The sequence below is a fragment of the Arachis hypogaea genome, chromosome 14, assembly GCF_003086295.3.
Source record: "Arachis hypogaea cultivar Tifrunner chromosome 14, arahy.Tifrunner.gnm2.J5K5, whole genome shotgun sequence".
Lineage (NCBI taxonomy): Eukaryota > Viridiplantae > Streptophyta > Magnoliopsida > Fabales > Fabaceae > Arachis > Arachis hypogaea.
Genome location: NC_092049.1, coordinates 14,914,647 through 14,938,929, shown reverse-complemented (window position 1 = coordinate 14,938,929; position 24,283 = coordinate 14,914,647). Strand labels below are relative to the sequence as shown.

At 34.8% G+C, this 24,283-nt stretch overlaps 1 protein-coding gene and 1 pseudogene across 46 annotated transcripts; one reads left to right on the top strand and one right to left on the bottom strand.

Annotated features, from left to right (window-relative positions):
- The first annotated feature begins 661 nt into the window (after positions 1-661).
- On the top strand, positions 662-13,381 carry LOC112742285 (serine acetyltransferase 5-like; annotated as a pseudogene).
- Positions 13,382-18,992: 5,611 nt separating this feature from the next.
- On the bottom strand, positions 18,993-23,657 carry LOC112741642 (ferrochelatase-2, chloroplastic). 46 transcript variants are annotated; one of them, XR_011870700.1, is made up of 10 exons: positions 23,143-23,602; positions 22,859-22,967; positions 22,645-22,762; positions 22,528-22,563; positions 21,912-22,077; positions 21,446-21,658; positions 21,286-21,323; positions 20,806-20,853; positions 20,607-20,707; positions 18,993-19,339 (listed from the first exon to the last, which is right to left on the bottom strand). XR_011870700.1 is itself a non-coding variant. In XM_072213822.1 (9 exons), exons 5-8 carry the CDS (start codon positions 21,446-21,448, stop codon positions 20,415-20,417), a joined length of 270 nt encoding a protein of 89 aa, XP_072069923.1. In that variant the 5' UTR covers positions 21,449-21,658; positions 21,912-22,563; positions 22,645-22,762; positions 22,859-22,967; positions 23,143-23,602; the 3' UTR covers positions 18,993-19,339; positions 20,384-20,414. The 46 variants fall into 46 exon arrangements, 10 of the variants coding, with proteins under 10 accessions (XP_072069923.1, XP_072069926.1, XP_072069921.1 ...); XR_011870708.1 differs by having other exon boundaries at positions 21,446-21,655; positions 21,912-22,563; XR_011870721.1 differs by lacking the exon at positions 21,286-21,323 and having other exon boundaries at positions 21,401-21,655.
- Positions 23,658-24,283: the final 626 nt, after the last annotated feature.

The following is a 24,283-nucleotide window of genomic DNA, read 5'->3' as shown; positions in this document are numbered from 1 at the left end:
TATGGGTTTATGAGAGCTGCTGTTTTTTTACTGTGGTGCTGTTTTATTGATTTCAGTTATGAATGATTATTTAATTTCTGGCTGTGCTGCTGTTTTTAACTTTGTGGGTGCTATATTGATTTTAGTTATAGATGATAGTATTAATAAAGAAGCAATCGCTGATAATAATGCATCTTAATAATTTGCATGCCAATCCTCTTATTTCGAATGATGCAGTTAATCCTAATTCTCATGTAGTGTTTTGAATTTGAAAGATATTTTAAAATTTATATTAGACTATAATTATATTTTAAGATGTTTATTTATAATTTATTATTATTTTATTCTAAAATAGTTTTTCCATTTGGATTACGGTTGGACCAGTTGAACCAGTAAACCAAAACAGTTTGATGACTGGTCCGATTCTCAGAATCTTGATAAGTGCCTTATCCGTCCCCTGACCTTTTCCTTGAGATATAAAATGCATCTTGATCATCATGAAACCTCAACCAGGCCCTACCATTTATAAAATTGTACAAATTAACCCCTATTTCTGGTTAATAAACGATGACCCATCTGACGTGTTCGGTGAGATCTGATATGTCATATCACAGTGTCAGGTGTCAATACCTATTTGTTAAAGGGACTAAAAACTCCCTTGCCAAAAAATAAATAAATAACTCTCCTCTTCTTCTCTCTTTTCTTTCTCCTCTTCTCCTTTTCTCCTGATCATCCACTGCTGTCTGCTAACATCGTCGACCTTCGTGCCGCAAGGGAGCGGGATTCGGCGTGTGTGTCGTACTCTCACTGCTCCCTCAATTATAAAGATTTCCTTGCATACCAGGTGCATAAACCCTCTTATTCTCTCTCTGTTTCTGAAAATTTAGGGTTTATGGTTTTGATTGTTCTTTTTCGTTTATTTTGTTTTTTGATTTCAAGATTATGTTTATCACTTGTTTTAGTATATATATTTAGATTCCAGTTTTTTGCTTGTGTTATATTATGCATTTATGCATAATTTTACTTTCTCAATTTGCAGCTTCTGTTTATAAATTTATTTATTTTTAATTTCTATGTGTGTCTGTCGTTGCAGGCGCACCGTGTGGCACACCGACTGTGGCAGCAGTCAGGTAGCCGTTGGCCCTAGCGCTCCAGTCTCGGATAGCTGATGTCTTTGCAGTTGACATTCACCCCATCACCCTACGGCGAGGATTGGGAAGGAGATTTTGTTTGATCATGCGTCTGGCGTGGTGGTTGGAGAGACTGAAGTGATTAGCAATAATGTCTCCATTCTGCACCATGTGATCCTTGAACCGGCAAGATTGGTGGGAACAGGTGATAAACCACTATTTTATGATTTATCTTGTGCTCAGTTGAGTGTTTTTATCAATTCTTCACCCACTTATTCATAAGATTTGCATGGTTTTACAAATCCTTCCTTATTCCATGATATATGTGAAAATATGTTTCCTATGCCTTAAAAATATTAATTTTAATTATCCTTTATTACCATTCGATGTAGTGATCTTTGTGTTAAGTATTTTCAGGCTTCATAGGGCAAGAATGACTTAGATGACAGAAAGGAAACATGCAAAAATGGAAGGAACACACAAAATGGAGTTTTGAAGAAAATGGCAGCGACGCACACGCATGGACGACGCGAACGCGTTCCTGGCGCAGAGCACAAACGACGCGTACGCGTGACTGACGCGTACGCGTGGCAAGGAAAATCTCCAATGACGCGCACGCGTGACCCACGCGCACGCGTGACGGACGCCACGTGTAGAAAATTACAGAAAACGCCCCCAGCGATTTCTGGACCCTTTTTCGGCCCAAATCCAAGCCCAGAAACACAGAATAGAGGTTGGAGAATGAGGGAATCAAATCATTCATTCAACAACAATTCATTATTCACAATTTTGAGGTTTGAGATGTAGTTTTAGAGAGAGAGAGGTTCTCTCCTCTCTCTTAGGTTTTAGAATTAGGATTTCTCTTAGTTTATGGTTATTTCTTCATTCCAGGTTCAATGTTCCTTAAATTCAATTTCTCTTCTACTTTTATTTACTTTATCACTTGGTTTATTTACTTTCCAAATTTGATTTATGAACTTTCCCATGTTAGAATTGATATATTTATTTAATATAATTTGAGGTATTTCAGATTTATGATTGCTTTCTTTAATTTATGCTATTGATGCTTCCAATTAATCTTCTCCTGGTCAAGGCATTTTTATTCGAGTAGATTTTCTTCCCTTTTGGCTTTGGTTAAGTAATTGGTGACACTTGAGTTGTCAAACTCAGCTGTTGATTGAAAATTGGAAATTATTGATTGATTTGGATCCCTCTAAAGCTAGTTTTTCCATAGGAGTTGACTAGGACTTGAGGAATCAAATTGATTAGTCCACTTGACTTTCCTTTATTTAGTAAGGGTTAACTAAGTGAGAGTAATAACAATTCTCATCACACCTGATAAGGATAACTAGGATGGGATTTCCAGTTCTCATACCTTGCCAAGAGTTTTTCTAGTTATTAATTTAATTTTCTGCCAATTTATTTTCCTGTTCCCTATTTAAAAAACCCAACAATATACCTTTTTCAATAACCAATAATAAATCATACTTCCCTGCAATTCCTTGAGAGACGACCCGAGGTTTCAATACTTCGGTTATCAATTTTATTGGGTTTGCTTAAGTGACAAACAAGTTTTTGTATGAAAGGATTATTGCTTGGTTTAGAAACTATACTTGCAACGAGAATTTATTGTGAATTCTAAACCATCAATCTTCAGTTCATCAGAATGGCGCCATTGCCAGCGAGTTGCAATTGTGTGCCTTATTATTGGTTATTGTAAATATTTTATTTTTCTTGTTTATTTGTTCCTGTTTTTATTTTTGTTTTTAATTTTTATTAGTTACTATGAGTTCTCACCCCCGTCGCTTTGAGTTTGGTTCTAATGTTGTTGAAAGGAATGGAAGCTATAACAGGGACATGCGTCAAGGTCAAAACAATTAAAGATGGAAGGATCCATGCGGATCTGATCAACCCTTTCGGCAACAACACTTTCCAAAGTACCATGGACATTGACCATTCCACAATGCATGCCAAGACAACAGTTATGGTGGACCTTCTCGTGACAAACCACCTCCACCAAATTACTGTGGTCAAGAGCTATTCCGAGGTGCGTACCAAGATGATAGATATGGTGGACCCCCTTATGGTTACCAACAAGCCCCATCATATGCCTATAAACCACCTCCTCAACATAGCTTCGAACCACCATACTCACAAGCCAATCACAATCATTCACCCCATATGACCCTAACCTTTATCCACCCTAATTCCAATCCAGTTACTTCCAAGAACCACCACTTCCATATGCACCATGTCCATATCCATCAACCCAAGAATCACAGGCTCGCCTCAAGGAAACAGTAGATCAATTTCATGCAACCCTTCACCAACTGGAGCAAGCGATAAATCAATTAGCTTCCCAACGTTCGAGCACTCAAGAAACTCCCATGGCTTCATGTGGAGAATCTACTGAAGAATGTAGCATGAAGGAGACACTAAAAGCTCAGGTGGACAGTAAAGAACATGACTTTGTACTGGAATAAGTAGAGGGAGCTACAATTATCGAAGAAGAAGAATTGGTTGAAGACTTAGGAGACGCTGAACTTCCATGGGAATCGAGAATTGTAGAGAATCCCGCCAAGATATTTGCAACTGATGCTAAGGAGGATGGTGCACAACCCCCAAAGCATGTATCTTATGAAGAACTGGACGGAACAAATCGAGAAACAATTTTCCTTGGTAATGATGACCATGAATCAAGTTCTCCTAATGATGACCCTGCAGTCACAATTGAACTCTTTGAGCTAGAAGAATCTTCCCCAAGTGAATATGAGGATGATGTGGAGGTAGACTTTTCTCAACCTCCAACTTATGACTTGAGTGATGAGGAAGAAACTGAAGATTTTGATCAAGACGAGGTTGCAGTTGAAAAGGTTTGTAAGGAAGTGGAACTATTCACAGAGGAGTACAAGGAAGCGGAGCTTGAAGAACCACTGGAAACACCTCTCCCATGGCTATTACCACCTAATATAAACTTCAAGTGGGTAAAATCCTTAACCTTTATCTTCACCTTTCCACTTGAATATGGTTTGCTTGAGACCAATGACCAGCTTAGAGCTCTTTGTGGCTTTAAGAGTAAGAGGGAGATGGTTAGTGATAGAAGTTGGCATCCAAAGTTCAATATGGTTCCACGCTCCACTTTGAAGTGTAAGGATTGGTATAGAGCTCGATTGAATGGGTCTCAGAAGATGTTTGGTCATCTTAGTGAGAGTTCAAATCTCATATCGCCCGGTTGGAACAATGTAGGTAAAAGCGAAGGCGGTTACAAAAGCAAGGTTTGGGATCCTGGAATTTATCCTGACAATCAATACTCCTGGAGCCTGAAAACCTGCTTTAACTTGCTCAAAGGCTTTACGTGCCTAGTATGGGACCCCGGAGGCTATTGGAATTGCAAACGTTGGCGGAGATTTCTGGATGAGTTCAAGCACAAGCCACCATAACAGGGAGCTCAACAAATGTCCAACTTAAGGACTTTAACTAAAAGTGCTAGGTGGGAGACAACCCACCACAGTATGATCGTTCCTTTTTCAAGTTTAATCCTATTTCATTTTGTTTGTTTTTAGTTTTATTCTATTTTATTTTATCTTATTTTCCCTAGAATCATTCATAACATCTGCATCAGCATCTGCATCTTGCATTCTGCATATTCAAAAAAAAAAAAAAAATCACACCACGCGTGCGCATGGGCCACGTGTGGGCGTCGATTCCGAATCGGTGTCACAATCCAACGCCCAGAAAGTTGGGCTAGAATCGTGTGGCTGGTATGCGTTAGGCATAATTTGGGCCACGCGTACGTGTCAACGACGCGTACGCGTCATTTTCATTTACACACACCACGCGTAAGCGTGGGCGACGCGTGATAATTTTTTCCCCCTTAATTGAAGCAGAGGGTTGCGCACAAACGACGCTGGAATTGTACGTTTAGCACAATCCTAGTCGACGCGTACACATGCTTCACGCGTACGCATCATTTCCATTATCCCTCATTCACGCGTTCGCGTCAATGACGCTTCCGCGTCGTTGCACTTCCGCCTCATCCACGCTTTCGCATGACCCACGCGTCCGCGTGGATTTGAATTCACTTAACCCCCCGACGCGAAAACCCTAACCCAGCGTCGCCCCTTTTTCCCCCTTCCCTCATAGTCTTCTCCTCTCCCCCTCTGCAACCACCCAACCACCACCGCCGAACCAGCCACCGCGCCGCCGCCATCTCCATCCCTCGCCGTAATGCCCTCTCCCCCTCTTTCCCCCCTCTTCTTCCCCTTCTTCCTCCTCCCTCCCCTGCCTCCGCCATCACCGAACCAGCCCCGCCGCCACCATCAACGACCACGCCGCCACCATTACCCCCTCGCTCCTTTTCTTTTCTCCTTTCTCTTCCTTCTCTCAACCCTGCCTCGCTGCCCACACCAAGTCCGCCACCACCGCGCCACCCCCAGAACCGGCCGCACCTCCTTGTGCCTCCGCAGAGCCGCCACGCCGTCCCTGCTTCTGGCAACACCAACCCTCTTTCTCCTTTCCCCAATCCTAGTATCACACCACCCCCAGGTTTCACTGCCGCTGTCTCTACAAACTTATATTCTACTTCTGTTAAATTAGATTAATTAGCTTAGTTACATTTTGTTAGAATTAGGATAGTTAGAGATGCATGTTCGTAGTGAATTTTAGGTGGTTAGGTAGCTATGATGTGATTAGTGGATTTAGGTCTGATAATTGCGCCGTTCTTGCTGCTTGCTTTATCTGTTTCGCAATTTTAAAATTGCTGTGCTGTTGATGCTGCTCATATGCTGTTCATTACTATTTAATGCTGATTTGATATTATTCCATTTAAATTGCAATTCTTCCTGCAGATTGAATTTGTTTTTTCTAAATTCATGTGACTTGCTATTTGCTACTCTTTCATGCACTACTTTAATGTCATATGAACTGAATTTCTGCTGCTGTTTATTACCCGAGAACATCCAATTTATAGCCGAAATGCTGCCCGATTTTTCCAAAAATTGTTTCACTTAACTCCCATTCATAAATTGGCTTTGGTACTTTTGAATTCTGCACTAATTGGTTTCAACCAAGCCAATTCATGGATGAATGTGTCAGCATTCCTACTCATTCTGGTTCCCTTCTTAGTTAAATCGCATTATTGATGATTTTATTCATTTTGTACTTCTTTTATTTATATGATTTATCATCATTAATCTGCATTCTCTGCTTGAATGTGAGTTGCTTGTTCTTCAAGTTTGTGCAATTTTTGTTAGAGTTAATACTCAAAATCGTCCCTGAAAGATACTCCGATCTCCATTTTGGTCCTCGAAAGATAAAGTTAATTGAAATCGTCCCCGAAAGATACACGACTTGGTCACGTTAGTCCTTCCGTCAGTTGGATGATGACATGGTGGGTGATGCCACGTGTCACGAGATGATTGGTTGATGTGTCAGATCAGTGACACGTGGCATGCCACGTGTCACTTGACATGTAAAAAAGTTATTTTTAATCAAAATAGTCCTTGAAAGTTCAGAGTAAGTCATTTTCATCCCTAAAATTTTAAAAAATAATCAAAATTAGTCCTTATATAAATTTTTTTAATTTTTTCTTGATAATATTAAATTTGAAATATTTTTTGATACTACTAATTTTAATAGAAATATAATTGACAAACAAAAAATTAGTAATGGTATCTTTTCTTCTTAAAAATTTTGTCAATAAAATTATCTCTCTCCTTTAAATCTTCTTAAAATCTCTCTTATTCTTTTCTATTCTAAAATCTTTTTCTATTTTGCTAGAATATATATATATATATATATATATATATATATATACTCAAAATTGAAATGTATGTATTTGTTAACCTAAACAAAGTTATATACTCAAAATCTAAATTTATGTATTAAAAGAAAAATTATATAATCTATCTCAAACATATGAAACACACAAAATATTAAATATTTTTAATTATATGAAAGTACTAAAGAAAATATTAATCTAGTCATAATATATATTCGTTACCAGCGTTAATATCTTAGTTGTCAAATTATTTTGGTTTGAGTCAAATAGATCTATTAAGAGATCCAAATCTTTTCTTTTTTTTTTTAAATATTTACAAGAAACAAATATAAAATATCACAAACGAAATCATTAAACTAATTACGTGATTATCACATCTAAATTTATAAGTGATGTTATTCAAGGGTCGAAGGAGTGTCATTTTACTTTTTCTAAATAATGAATTTGAAAAGAAATTCAATTTTTCTTAGAACTTTCTAAATTTAATTAGTTTCAATTTAATATTTTGTATGTTTCATATGTTTGAGATAGATTATATAATTTTTCTTTTAATACATATATTTTGATTTTGAGCATATAACTTTGTTTAGGTTAACAAATACATACATTTCAATTTTGAGTATATATATATTCTAGCAAAATGTGATAATGTAAGAAAAAGATTTTAGAATAGAAAAGAATAAGAGAGATTTTGAGAAGATTTAAAGGAGAGAGATAATTTTATTGATAAAATTTTTAAGAAGAAAAGATACCATTACTAATTTTTTGTTTGTCAATTATATTTCTATTAAAATTAATAGTATCAAAAAATATTTCAAATTTAATATTATCAAGAAAAAATAAATAAATATATATAAGGACTAATTTTGATTATTTTTTAAAATTTTAGGGATGAAAATGACTTACGTCTGAACTTTCAAGGACTATTTTGATTAAAAATAACTTTTTTACATGTCAAGTGACATGTGGCATGACACGTGTCACTGATCTGACACGTCAACCAATCATCTCGTGACACGTGGCATCACCCACCACGTCATCATGTGCCACGTAGCACTTAACGTGACACGTCATCATCCAACTAACGGAAGGACTAACGTGACCAAGTTGTGTATCTTTTGGGGACAATTTCGATTAACTTTATCTTTCGAGGACCAAAATGGAGATCGAGGTATCTTTTAGGGACGATTTTGAGTATTAACTCATTTTTGTTAATTAGGAACTACAATACCATGCCACTAACTTTAACTTCACTTTTTCACTCTTAACTGCATTAACTTTCTAACTTCTCTCTTAGTTTTCCACTAACTACTTTCAACCCATTTTAAAGCATGATTATTGATGTTCCTCATAAACAAGTATTCCGCATATCATAGATCTTGGATTGTCATTCTTATTTAAATTCTTTGACTTTTAGCTTGCATACAGTCCAAAATTCTACATCTATCTAACTCACTTCATGCTTATATTGTTATTCTATTCCTCTTTTTCCCCTCTATGCTTATGTTGCTCAAATACTATTTGCCTACCTATTTTTCTGCTTTAGTTTGATAAACTGTATCCTGGAACCTCTGCTTTTCAGGATGTTTAACCCTAAAGGCAAAGGAAAAGCCAAAACAGGCATGGGCAAAAGAAAAAGAGGAGAGTCCTCTATGGCTATCCTGGATATACTGCATGATGATTCCTGGCAGGAGAAGAATTTTACTCCGCAGGAAAAAGCTGATCAGTTAGTGCCTGCAACCGACCCAGTCAAGTTTGCAAACCGATACTGTGAACTGAAGTATCCAGTCTTTGCAACTTCAAGGAACCTATATCTAGAAAAGACCCTCCAAACTCCAGCCAAATTACAATAGTACACCACAGAACAAATCAAACAGAGAGGCTGGTACTTTCTAGAGAGGAACTTGACTGAGGTTAATGCATCCTGAGTCAGAAAATTTTACTGCAACTATTTTAAAATGACCCTGGATGCAGTGTAGCTCAGAGGCAAATAGATTCTAGTTACTGAGGAGGCAATTGAAGATATCCTCCAACTCTAGCCCAAATCTGATAAGCCAGATGGTTATCAGCAGGCTGAGGAAGATATGAGATTTATGAGGTTTGATTGGGAAGCAGTGAAGCGCACTATAGCTATTGATCCTGCTGTCCCATGGGTTATGGGTAAGTCAATAGTGACCTCAAAAGGCATCAAAATCATCTACCTGAATGATGAGGCTCGGCTATGGCAGCAAATTCTGAGCAACTATGTGATGCCGAGCACTCACGAGACTGAGGTGCCAGCTGCCATGATTACTCTTATCTGGTGCGTGATGGAGGGCAAGGACCTGTACCTTCCTAGATTTATCCGGTATTCCATGTCCAGGGTTCATGTCCGGGGAACTCTGCCCTTCCCCTACTTGATTACTCAGCTGGGCTGCCGAGCTGAGGTACCCTGGGAGCTTGCGGATGAAAAGCCACCAGCCACCGATTGCAAGAAGATCATCCCACGTAGCAGGAAGTTCATGGCTCTGGGCTATAGACGCCCTTTCTCACTGCCTCCGCTGATACAGCCACACCCTCTGACGCCCCTTCCACCTCTGCTGCACTAGCCACCACCACAGCACCTCCACCTGCTTTCGAGCCCATTTACCACCTTGTGCATCACCTCTTTGAGCGGCTCGACCAGATGGAGCGCCGCATCCAGCGGCGATATGAGAGGTCTGAGCGTCACAGCAAGCGACGCTATGAGAATTTAAAGTTGATGATCCGATCGGGCCACCATGACATCCCCTCCGAGCCTGACACACCATCAGAGCCTTCTGAGGAGGAGGCGGATGAGCATGAGGAGGACGATCGAGTAGCGGCTGAGCAGGCATGACCCGAGCAGGCTGCGCCATATCAAGAGGAGCCCCAGCAGATACAGCCAGTCGATCCACAGGTCCTTTTACAGACAGAGCCCCCGCTTCAGCAGGTAGATCCTCAGGCACCCACACAGACTGCAGCACCTCAGGCCACCATAGAGACACCAGCAGCACACCCTTCCGGAGATGCCACTTCTTCACACCCAGCCTGATTGAGCATCGACGACGATGCTATTATATAAGTATGGGGAGGTCACCATCTCTGGCAAATTCTATTTTGGTGAACCACTTTTAGACTCTTTATCCTGTTTTATTTCTTTTTCTGTATTTTATTTTATTTTATTTTACTTTATCTTATTTTCCTTTCAGTACTTGCACATTTTCTTTTACTGTATTTTCTATCTATTTCTACTTTATTACATTTTACATTTTGCACTTCGTATATATATATATCTTAGATATTTAGCTTGAATTGTATTCTAAACTTATTTAGTTGTGATATAAAAACATATGGATAATTTAGTTTAGTTTACCCTTTTAGCATATAATAATTTGGTTTAATTGAAAATAAAAGAGTAGACTAAAAATTTTAGTTTTTCAGAATCACAACAATCCACCCACCACATATATATATAGCAATGAATGTTAGTAAATTGACAACATCTTTCAAAGAAAATACTTATTTTTATACGAGCCATTCAAAGATTCACATTGAGTTGAATAGAAACTCTTAATTCCTACTTGCATGATATACATAACTGATATATGGTTTCTGAGCCAAAGAACACACAACCCGTGAGTTTTTGAGCTTAATGGCATGGTTACATTATTTAACCATAGTTTTCATTCATGTGTGTTTCTCCCTTCTTCACTATAATTGCAGACTTTACTTTGTTTCATTCTATATGTCCAATATTCAATGTATTTACATTCTTGCATATGATTGAGGCCATTACTTGTTATTGCTCACTTCTCCCAAATAAACCTACCTTTTTATGTCACCCTTGTTATCCCCCTTGAGCCTTTTAAATCCCCTTCTATTCTATAACCACATCTCTAGCCTTAAGCAGAAAAATAAATTAAAAATCCCAATTTGGATCCTTGGTTAGCTTAAGATAGAGATTGTGTATCCACTAAGTGTGGAAAAACTATGGAAACTTGGATTGATAGGAAGATATTAAATTGATAAAATTATTTGAAATTTGGGTGCATGCTCATGTGAAACCAAAATAATTAAAATACCATGTGCATTGATATGTTGTGTTTATGTTTAAAAAAAATAATAATAAATCCCTTTTAGTAAATAAATAAATAAGGGGACAAAATTACCCTAGTATTAAGTTTAGTAGAAAAATCAATGCACATGTAATAAAAATAAAAAATAATTTGGTGCATGAGTATGTGATACAAAAGTGGGAAAATTGGGTAGCTAGGCATAATTTTAAAATTGTAGAAGTATGTATATGTTAGGTGAGATTTTAGACTAATCAAGGATTCAATTTATAGCTCACTTAGCCTTATATATATATATCCTCACCTTTGCCTTAACCCCATTACAACCTTGAAAGGACCTCATGATGTTTGCATGTGTATATTGAATATTTATTGATTGGTTAGATGAAGAACAAAGTTTTAGAAAGCATGACTAGAGAAGAATAGAGTGATTAACCCCAAACACTGAGTGACTAGAGTGTATACACAAATCCAATGAGGGTTCAATAGCTCATTTCCATATATCCATATTTAATTATTGATTATCTTGCAAGTTTGTGAAATCTTTTGATTAACTCAACTCAATTGTGAATGTGTTTTAACATAATTTAGCCTTGGCTGTGCATATATGATTCCTTAAAAATATGAATCAATTTAACCACATGTAAGCTATATATATGTAAGTGGATAGTAATTAGAATTGCATGATTCATTTAGGTAGCTTGCATTTAGAATAGATTGCATTGCATAAGATTCCACCATTCTACCTTCACTCTTTTCTCTTGAAATTAGCATGAGGATATGCTATTGTTTAAGTGTGTGGAGGTTGATAAACTACTACTTTATGATTTATCTTGTGCTGAATTGAGTGTTTTTATCAATTCTTCACCCACTTATTCATAAGATTTGCATGGTTTTACAAATCCTTCCTTATTCCATGATATATGTGAAAACATGTTTCCTATGCCTTAAAAATATTAATTTTAATTATCCTTTATTACCATTCGATGTCGTGATCTGTGTGTTAAGTATTTTCAGGCTTCATAGGGCAGGAATGGCTTAAAGGACAGAAAGGAAACATGCAAAAATAGAAGGAACGCACAAAATGGAGTTTTGAAGAAAATGGCAGCGACGCGCACGCATGAACGACGCGGACGCGTGCCTGGCGCAGAGCACAAACGACGCGTACGCGTGGCAAGGAAATCTCCAATGACGCGCACGCGTGACGGACGCCACGTGTAGGAAATTGCAGAAAACGCCCCCAGCGATTTCTGGACCCTTTTTCGGCCCAAATCCAAGCCCAGAAACACAGAATAGAGGTTGGAGAATGAGGGAATCAAATCATTCATTCAACAACAATTCATTATTCACAATTTCGAGGTTTGAGATGTAGTTTTAGAGAGAGAGAGGTTCTCTCCTCTTTCTTAGGTTTTAGAATTAGGATTTCTCTTAGTTTATGGTTATTTCTTCATTCCAGGTTCAATGTTCCTTAAATTCAATTTCTCTTCTACTTTTATTTACTTTATCACTTGGTTTATTTACTTTCCAAATTTGATTTATGAACTTTTCCATGTTAGAATTGATATCTTTATTTAATATAAATTAAGGTATTTCAGATTTATGATTACTTTCTTTAATTTATGCTATTGATGCTTCCAATTAATCTTCTCCTGGTCAAGGCATTTTTATTCGAGTAGATTTTATTCCCTTTTGGCTTTGGTTAAGTAATTGGTGACACTTGAGTTGTCAAACTCAGCTGTTGATTGAAAATTAGAAATTGTTGATTGATTTGGATCCCTCTAAAGCTAGTCTTTCCATAGGAGTTGACTAGGACTTGAGGAATCAAATTGATTAGTCCACTTGACTTTCCTTTATTTAGTAAGGGTTAACTAAGTGGAAGCAATAACAATTCTCATCACACTTGATAAGGATAACTAGGATGGGATTTTCAGTTCTCATACCTTGCCAAGAGTTTTTCTAGTTATTAATTTAATTTTCTGCCAATTTATTTTCCTGTTCCCTATTTAAAAAACCAAAAAATATACCTTTTTCCATAACCAATAATAAATCATACTTCCCTGCAATTCCTTGAGAGACGACCTGAGGTTTCAATACTTCGGTTATCAATTTTATTGGGTTTGCTTAAGTGACAAACAAGTTTTTGTATGAAAGAATTATTGCTTGGTTTAGAAACTATACTTGCAACGAGAATTTATTGTGAATTCTAAACCATCAATCTTCAGTTCATCAACAGGCACCCCAGGATTGGTGATGGTGTGCTGATTAGTGCTGGTGCCACAATTTTCTGCAACATAACGATCGGTGAAGGTGCTAAGATTGGTGTCAGGAGCGTTGTTTTGATTGATGGCAGACATGTGAGAAAGGAGAAGAGGAAGAGGAAGAAAAGGGAGAAGAAGAGGAGAGTTTTTGATATTTTTTAGCTTAGCAATGGAGTTTTAGTCCCTTCAATAAATTGGTATTGACATTTGACACTATGAAATAGCACATCAGACTTTACCGGACATGTCATATGGACCACCATTTATCAACTGACCAGAATAAGGGTCGATTTGTATAATTTTATAGATAGGTGGGGGTCTGGTTAAAGTTTTAAGATGATCAAAGTGCGCTTTGTTTCTCAAGAAAAAAATCAGGACAGATAAGGTATTTATCCCAAAAAAAAAGATGGTGGTAATGATGGTGTAAGATAAAAGCCAAGATAATTTTGAGATTTTGATTAATTTTTTTTTAAAAATTAACAAAAATTAAAAAATTAAATATTTTTTGGATACAGAACTTATCTCTCATAGATATAAATTTAATTTTATTATTTGGTGAGTAATTTTGTTGACATTATAAATAATTATGAGTAAAAATGATTATTTTTCCTAAAACATTTGATTCATTCGTACCTTGCCTTCAACTTCAAGTTCCATTTTATTTTTTAATACACATGTTTGTTGGGATTGTCTTTTTTATGTTTTCTTCCTTTGCCACCAGAAAATTTCCCCCAATGTAAATACAAAGTTTCTGATAATTTGTTATATATCGGATGGAGAGAAAAAGATAATGAGAAAATATGAGTATAAGATGTGTCACCAAACCAAAAAATATAAGTATAAGATGGGAATTTAATCAATTTAATTTTAAATTTAGGGAGCTAAATTGATTTTATCTTTTTTATATTGTGTCAACATAAAAGTTAATACTATATATACGATTTCTGACAACGACGTTAACTTGGTAATAAACAAAAGAATTATTTTGATTTATAATTTAAAATTGAGAGATCATTTTAATTGTTATTTCTATTATCGGTGCATAAAAATTTCAAATAAAAAGTATGTTAACAAATATGAGATAAAATTTAGCTCCAATTTGATAAATTTTAAAAGTAGCCTATTAATTAAGATTAATTTTTAAAAGATTGTTTTCTAAAAACTATAAGAGTTATATTTGATAAATTAAAATAAAAATGTTTTCCAATAAATATAAGTTACAACATTTGTGTTTGACAAATTGTTTCAAAATTTAAAATAGTAATAATAGACATAAATAGAAATTAGAATTTGAAAATTGAATTTGGAATCAATAATTTAATTAAAGATAAAATTGTATATTTATTAAGAGAAATACTATAGAATTTTTGGTCATTATTTTTAGTTATTAATTTAATTCTTTTAGTCTAATAATCTAACAACATACCTTAGCTAATACTTTTAAACAATGATAATTAACTGATGGTTAAAAATAACAAATTTTGATGACTCTCCAATATTTCTTATTTATTAATATATGAAATTATACTAAATTCTTAAATTTTAATAAATCACACTTACAGACACATTTTTTTTATTAAATACAAAGTAAAGTGGTTGTATTTTGAAAAAATTTACTAAATCAAGTTTTAATGTAGACCTTTTTTTTATTTATCTGAAAAAATCGATTGATCGTGATGCTTGCATATTATAATTTTAGAGAAAAACTTAAAAGAAAAAAAATAGAGAAAGCTACATAAAAAGAATCCTTCAACAATAAAAGTATCTTTCATCTTAAAGAAGTAAAGAACAAATGTTTTACATGCATAATTAAATCGACAAGCATCATTATCAATATTCAATAACCATTCAAATGCCACAATTTTGCTGATCGATAACACATGTAACATCAAATAAAAACCATGCGATATAGTTTTAATCTCCTTTTTTTTTTAATTATTAGCACTACTTGTCATTGTGATGACGATGTGCAGCAAAAACTAGGGCTTACTTGAGGAAATTCAACTATCTACGTTATCTTATTACAGAAAGCTATGCATACAAAATTTTTTAAGAATAATTATCCAAATCAGTCATTAAAATTTTTAGGATTGAATATTTTAGTCTTTTAACTTTTAAAATACACAAAAAACTCTCACACATTTAATTTTGGTAAACAAATTTCTTAACCTTAATTTTCTGTCAATAGCAAATAAAAAATACTGACATAAAGACTTAGACTAACACATATAGTAATCGGTTATTTATATATGCAAACAAGATAAATTAGTACCTGAACAGCATTTAAAATTGGGTGAAGAACGTATCTCTACGGTAGATGATATAAACCTCGGAACCCTACCTCGTGAGGAATGTTGCTTCCTCCATGCGGAATCGTCGCCTCCGATAACGTCAAGAGGCTTGTTACGGAAGATTGAGGCGGCACCATAGCACACAGCATGTCGAGATCTTGTGGTTCCAAAAACTGTTGGGACCTTCGCCGGAGCGTGCTTGCTCTGGTGGTTCGTTGGGAAGACTTGTTGGAAGTTTATTGTAATTTAAACTTCTATTATGGCCTAATTATAATTATTTACAAATTATTAATGACTTAATCTACCTCATCCGTTAATGTTAGTATTTAATGGACGCATTAAATTTAAAGGTAATAATACACATAAAGATATTCCTTTCTCTGTCTAATATACACGATGTTTTTTATAATTTCTACTTACTGAAAATACTAGAGAACTAATCCGAATGAACTTCTAAAAGAAAGGGAAAGGGAGAGAAACCAATCTTGTGAAGTTCAACTCTATCATAACCAAAATTCATTATGACAACCAATCCAGGTATGAAAATCATAACTTTTAAGATCCTAATTAATGCTTTCGCTTAAATTAAGTTTACAGGTATCAGCAGATCATGTGTTTTGAAAGTATGTGATTTTCTCTGGTCTAATTATAATGTCCACGATATTTTCTGATTAATTATTTATAGTAGGATTTTAATTAAGTGGTGGGTTTCGAATTTTCATGTCATCAAAACTGGATATTTGTGGTTGTATATGTTCTACATGTTTCTTTAAATATTTTAATTTGACCATAAATTGTACTCATGTATAAATTTAATCTTGAGTTTATGTTTAGTGTTGCTATGAATTTATTTTGAGTACGTAATATACTATAGTTTTATAAAAATCTATAAATATTTTATTTATAGTATTAAGTTTATTTTGATTATTTACTATTTGTGTACACTAAATTGACCAAGTTATGAAGTTATAATGTAAAATGTCAGTATAGTTAATATTGTGTTAATTAATTTTAGAATTAGATTTACCCAAAGAAAATTTTTTTTATTATTAATAGACTTGAAAGAGAAAATTTATTATTCTTAAATCATATATATGTATTATCCAAAGATGGTATATGTATTCGACAAAAAATTTCAATCTTCAAGTATGATAAATATAGTATTTATTTGTACGTTAGTATATTTAGAATTTTACCCAAAAGTGAACTATAATATACTTTGTTATGTTATGTAATCTGAGTAGATGATAAAATCAAAATTAATATGAATATTGTATGATTAAATTACAGGTATTTCAATTCATTTGTAAGCTTCATTTGTTACCATATTTAATGGCTTAAACTTCTCTGGAATGAGCAAGTGAAGTTCTATTTAGGTCTTTTAGATGTTTGACTTGTCATTTTTGGAAAAAAAATTCATTATCACTGATGATAATCATGAGGATGAGAAGCATGCACATAAGACATGGGAACATTCTAACATATTGAGCCTTATATTTATGTGAATGACTACGGCAAGAAATATTAAGACTACCCTTCTAAAAAAAACGTGTTAAAGAATATCCTGCGTTTGTGGAAGACCACTTCCGTTCTGCTGATAAGTCACTCGCTAGTGCATTAATGTCACTACTCACGACTATGAAGTTTGATGGGTCTAAGAGCATGCAAGAGCATTCTAATACTATTGAGATGACTAATATTGCTGCAAAGTTAACGTCACTAGGTGTGATGGTTGATGACTTTTTTATGATGCAGTTCATTCTGAATTTACTATCTTCTTAGTACAGAGCTTTTCAAATTAATTATAATGTTATAAAGAAAAAATGGGATGTTAATGAATTGATTGGAAAGCTCATACAGAAAAAAATAGACTTAAGAATTGTGGTGATCATTCTGTCAACTTGGTTTAAGGAGCGGGCAAATCAGAAAAAAATTAAAGACAAAATCAAAGAATTTTAAGAAGAAAGGACATGTCAATACAAAACAGTGTTAAAAAAGGACATTTCTAAAAGGATGTCCTAAACGTAAGGCATGATTCGAAAATAAAAGTATATCTGAAACATATGTATGTACTTATGAATCAAATTTAATTGATATTCCTCGTAATTCTTGGTGGCTTGATTTTGGTGCTACAACTTACATATCTAATGTAATGCATGGATTCCTTATGATCCAAATCACAAGCCAAAGTAAGATGTTCCTCTGCATGGGAAACCGTGTGAAAACACCCATTGAAGGAATATGCACTTATCGCTTGGTGTTGGATACATGCTTTCATTTAGATTTATCTAAGATTCTTTATGTATCTTCAATGTCTAGGAATTTACTTTCTGTTTTTAAGTTGGACAAATATGATTTTTCTTTTAACAGTAGACATAGTTGTTTTAATTTATTTAAAAATTCTAATATTGTTAATTAGTTATGGTGTTCTAATTGATAGCTTATATAGATTAAAATTCTTGATCAATTTTCTGAATTCTTGCTTATTGAGTATCAGAATAACATAATTAGGCTAAATACACCTAAAAAAAGTTCTGCATTCTTGTTGCATAAACATTTGGGTTACATATCCAATGAAAGAATAGAAAGATTAGTAAAAAAATGAGATTTTATAAAATCTAAATTTTACTGATCTTGGTTTATGTGTGGATTATATTAAAAGAAAATAAACCAAACAAAACAAAAAAGGTGCCACAAGAAGTAGTCATCTTCTTGAAATTATACACACTAATGTATGTAGACTTTTTGATGCTCTATTTATTAGTGGAAAAAATATTTCATCACTTTTATTGATGAATTTTCACGTTATAGATATGTCTATTTGCTTAAAAAAAAAAAGTCTCAAATAGTTGATGCTGTTCATATTTATATTAAAGAAATTGAAAGACAATTAGACAAAAAGGTAAAAGTTATTAGATCAGATAGAGGTGGTGAATATTATGGAAAACATAATGAAACAGGACAATATCCTGGTCCATTTACACTACAAGAAAATAAGCTTTCTGCCACGCTTTTAAAGCGTGCCGAAAAGTGCTAAAAAGGGTGTCGACAGCTTTTCGCCACGCTTTTTGAGCTATCGGCACGCTTTTGAAAAGGTCACATCTGCCAGCGTGCCGGTTGCTCTATCGCCACGCTTTTGTGAATCTATCGGCACGCTTTCTTTTTTGCCACGCTTTCAACTCTTGCCACGCTTTTAAGCGTGGCCATATGTATTAACCTATCGGTATGCTTTAAAAGCGTCCCGAAAAGTGAAAGATATGGCTACGCTTTTGAAACGTGCCAATAGTAAAAGATATGGTATTGCTTTTGAAGCGTGCCAATAGTAAAGAAACATAATCCTATTGCCACGCTTTAAAAGCGTGGCTATATCCCTATCATCAAAAAAGAAAATCTGGCATATGCTTTTACCCATACTCTAATGCACTCCAAAAATAATAAAAAAACATTGACAAAAATATGTGAATATCATTTAAAAAAATTAATTAATAAAAATTAGTATTACATTAATAAAATTCAAACCAAAGTAGTTATAAAATACATTGGGCTAAAAAATATCAATACATATAAAACTTATTAAAAGTCATTAACTTATTCTATCTCTTTGTCATTTTTTTGTGTAAAAAATAAAAAAAATTAAAAAATAAATATCAATAATCCAAACATAATGGCAAAAACTCATGCTGTTGAATCTTGTAGCTCACACCATTGTGCTTTAGAAAAAGGAGATAGCCCTCTTAGAAGAACTTCTATAATTTTTGTAGCGCTTGAGGATTTTATATTCTTCATGCATGAATATCAATGCAGTTTCTTTACTTCCCATTCTTCTTACCTGCAACAAGTTTAAAAGAAATGCCATGAAAACACACTCAACCATTTTATCTTCATTTAATAATGATTTTAAAAAGTCTAAGCACAACTACACAAAATATAATGCAGTTTTGTATTGTAACTATCAGCTTGAAAATGTTGTTATACCTTAAATTGCATAAAGTCTCAGCAAGGATGCATAAATTGCATAAAGCTAAAACAAAACAATGTTTGATCCATTTATACTCTTGAGAAAAACAAAATTACTCTTTGAAGTCAAATAATTGCCTAGCGTATAGCATTACAAGTTCCAAATTTCATATAGATCAGATACTATAAATCACCTATAAACAGTTTGTAAAATATATTTATATATAAATATATATAATGTAGAAACTGATCAGATACTACATTATGACCAGTTTGTAAAATATAATCAGAAACCTATAAACAATAATGAAATATTAGATACGATCTATATTCATTAGAGACAAGCTATTTTGGGATATCCATATTACTCTGCTGTTGACACAACACCTCAAGCACATCATTACCGATTCAGAACCATCCTTAATGCATGCATATACTCATACATTAGTAATAGAACTAGTAATAGAACTATTAATTATTAATATTATAATAATAGAATATCTTTTTTCTACTTAAGCAATGACTTGAGGATAACACGACTAAAGATAACATAAGCTGCAAGCAATGATGTCAGTGCATTGGAAAATTAAATGTAGGCCACTAGAAATATTGATTTTAATTCCGAAATTTTCAAGTAATCCATGAAATAGATAAGATAAGCAAGGAAGGTCGACCAAATATTCAATTACTGGATGTGAGCAAGCAAAAATAAAAAATAACAATAAAATGGCATAAGTATAATTAATATGTCAAAGGGAGAAATTCCTATGTAACGCTGGGGATTTGAGTTGAAAAGGAATCAAATGAAAGCCAAAAACATGTGTTTGTTTCCTTTTGGATTGCGTGGTTTTACTGGTTTGTATTTAATGAACCAAAAACCAAAGCAAAGGGTTGGTGGAATTGGAGAGGGACCTACGCTCACACTGTCACACATTACCCCCACTTGATCACATGCACCGTCCAAACTCCCTGTACTCCATGTCAATTTCTTCAAGGGTCTCTATGTGCTCACTCACAAAGCTGAGATACAAGGAGGAGGAGTGTCTTTTACTCTTAAGGCTATTTCACAACTTTCAATAGTGTCTAACGCAAAACACAATTAAAATTTAAAACTGGGTAAAAGTCCAAAAATAATGTACCTCACTGGAACAGCTAAAAGACTCCTCACACCTTTCTGACCAAGCTCAACGAGAGTTTCATCTGTATATGGTTTCAACCACTGTACCGGGTCCACTCGACTCTGGAAATTCATCCAACAATTCCATAAGAAACAGAGGCTCTAAAAGGTAAGCCAACAATTCAGCAATTAAAAAGCAAGTTAATGAGGTCCAAACTAACCTGATAAGCAAGAGTGTGCTTATTGTTAATTCCTCTAGCTTTCAACTCCTGCATAATCAGATTTACCATCACTTTGTGCACTGATAAAAAAAATAATAGCAGTAAGTAGAAGCAGAAGTAAAAGTATTGATATAGTGTATATGGGGCTTTTGCAAATATTAGGTTATTTGAGTGTTTGAGAAAAAGGTATACAGGAACCATATCATAGATATTCTACAGCTATTCCAGGGTTGTGAAAGTAACTCATCTGACTATATTCTGTGATCAAATAATAAATAAAAAGGGGAAATAGAGACAATGGGATGAAATTTACAATAACAACTTCAGCTTGCAATTATTTGATATAATCAGAATAAAAGTATGCCTTTATAATATAGAGAACTAAATTTCCAATTTAAAAGAAGCAAATGATATTATGTTTACACATAATAGTTAATAACATGATACATTCTAAAGAAAAACAGAAACTTAGACTCTTACTATGGCAAGTAATTACCACATCCCAACCTGCCTCTTCACTTCAAAAAGGATACAAAGCAAACAGGACAAAGAAGAAACATATAAAGAGAAGATTTATTAGTGTCACTATTATTACCCTTAGCCAATGTTGAATACAAAGGACATGCAAACCAAATAGTACCATTCTGTATCTGTGAGATCCTCCGGAGACAGTGCTGCTGAACGCCTTTTGGTTTGAGGGCTGGCTTCTACAGCTTTGAGGGACTTGTATAACTCTCGAAGCTGCTCACTCCGCTGCAACCCTATCTGATCAAAATTGAGTTCCACTCCTTGACTTGTCTTCCTTGTCTTAATGTCTCCATTGTAATATCCTTCCCCCCAACTCAACACCCTGCTAAATGGGCACCATGAATAGAAAGAAATTGATTTTGAATAGTAGTATTATTGAATTGTGGTGTTGTCTAAGAAGCCATTGCATTGAGTTGTTCATATTAGAGAAGAAGAAGAAGAAACAAGTCATGATGTGTCTCGTCATATGAAGTCCATTGAGGTATTTTCACAAACAACACATTCAAGAAACAGAAAATGAAAAAAAAATCACAAAACAGAACTGAAATTCAAGGAAACAGTTAGTTAGAAGTTAGTACCCGGGTTGGGTAGATGAAGTAGACCAGAATATTGCATAGCTCCACTGGATGCTTCTCACAGACAAAGCAAGATGTTCTTTGAAGTTCTCCAGCAACATTTCCTTGTTCTTTGGGTTCAGGAAAATAACCTTTCAGCTTGAATCATACTTGATTCTCCCCATGAAACCTAAAAAATGAATTAAGCAAACTCTTAAAAAATTTGGCCTAGAAAACACATTGGTATACCAGACAGCAGCTGACAGAATTTATATCTTTATCAGTTTTACAAAGGGCATTTGTGAAGAATACAAAAATAGAAGAATTTTTATAGGAAGGATAAAATCTGAGTTTCCAATGGCATTAAATACATAGAAGTTCACTTTCTCTATAAAATCATTTCCCTTTTGTATTAGTAAAACTCTCTCTATACCAAATCATATCCGCAGAGAACACATTAGGATAAAAAGTAAAAACATATATCCAGGCCCCAAAAAAATGAGTATGAACAGAGGATACTTATTTGATTCAGGTCAAATGCTTAGCTTCCTACCACCAGATTATTGCAAAATTACAGCATTTAAGCTAGGAAATAATTTTCTTTTGATGAAATGCAAACCGCAGTACATAAGCCTATTACATGTCTTGAAGGTTGAAACTTCTTTGATGGAGCTGCCTGCAATTGAAACTTTTATCTAACTATTCAATTCCATTAGACAAAATCAAATACAAGAACGAAAACGAATTGAGCACTCACATAGTTGCATAGAACTTCCAACACACCTTCATCACAGATACACTGCTGCACCAAGACCGTTCTAGGTGGCAGTGCACCAGAGACCCTCACACCCTCAAGAAACCTCCATTTAGTATTTCTTTACCAAAAAATTGAAGACAAACATCAGAAACCATTCCAATAAGCAATTTACATCATAATCAAACAAAATAACAAATGATCATATCACTCAAACCTTATATCAAGTATCTGTACTATTCGAATAAATGCATGTGTCATGGTAAGGCAAAGCACATATAATAAAATAGACAATCCATCGCATTCCCCACACCAATGCAATCAAACTAGAGAGTTCACCACATAATAGAAACAAAACAAAAAGAGAGGTGATTACAGTTGCAAGAGATGATTATATAAGAAAAGAAAACATTAATCAGCGTTATGGTGAGGGTTGAATAGAGAAATTTGCGGAGGGTTGAAACAGAGAAACAAAAAGGGATTAAATCTTTAAATACGTACCTTCTTGTGTTATGGTGAGGGTTGAGCACCGATTGAGGGAGGAACGACGATTGAGGGAGAGGCAGCGACGATTGAGTCAGCGTCGACGGAGGTAAGGTTTGAGCGAGAGAGAACGAGCACTGATGGAGGCCTTGCGAGCGAGAGTGAACGCCGACGAAGGGCACGCCGATGGAGGGTGCGCCGGCGGAGGCAGCACCGATTGAAGTTTCCAAGAGTTGTAAAAGAGGGATAAAGGGTTGCAAGAGAAGGATAGAGGGTTGCAAGTTGAGAGCGGGCTACGACCTGAAAGATGACGATGGATTCTCACTTCTCAGTGATGAAGAGGGCTGCGAGCTGAGACCTGAGAGGGCTGCGAACTGAGAGAGAGCTGCGAAAGTTTAGGGTTCTTAGTTGAGTAATGGAGAGGATTCGAGGGTTTGGGTTCTCACTTCTAAGTTAGGGCTGTTTTGAGTGTTCTGATAAAGAAATTAAGTGTTTGAGTGAGAAATTAAATTAAGTGGGAATCCTATCGTCACGCTTTTTTAGGGTCCCAAATAATTAGAGTTTATAGGCACGCTTTAAAAATGTGCCCCGTATCCTGACAAACTAGCCACGCTTTAAAAGCGTACCTGTTTCTCTCTATGGGCACGCTTTTGAAGCGTGACAAAAAAAAGGGTGGTCAAATCATAAATCAGTGGTCATCCTCATAAAAACGTGCCAAAATCTCTCTATGGCCACGCTTTTGAAGCGTGCCAAAAAAAGCGTGGCCACAAATCAATGGCTACCCTCATAAAAGCGTGGTCATTGACCACTTTTAGCCATGCTTTTAAAGCGTGGCAAGAAAAAAGGGTGCCGATAGGCCTTTTTTCTTGTAGTGTTACAAAACTTCTAGAAAGACATGGCATATGTGCACAATATACAATGCCATACACACCGCAACAAAATTTTGGTGTGGCAAAAAGGCGTAATCGAACGTTAATAGATATGGTTAGAAGTATGATGAGCAATTCTTCTTTACCTAAATTCTTGTGGATGTATGTATTAAAGACTACCGTGTATTTGCTAAATAGAATTTCTAGTAAAGTTGTTCCAAAGATTCCTTTTGAGTTATGGACTAATAGAAAGCCTAGTTTACGACATTTGCATATTTGAGGTTGTCCAA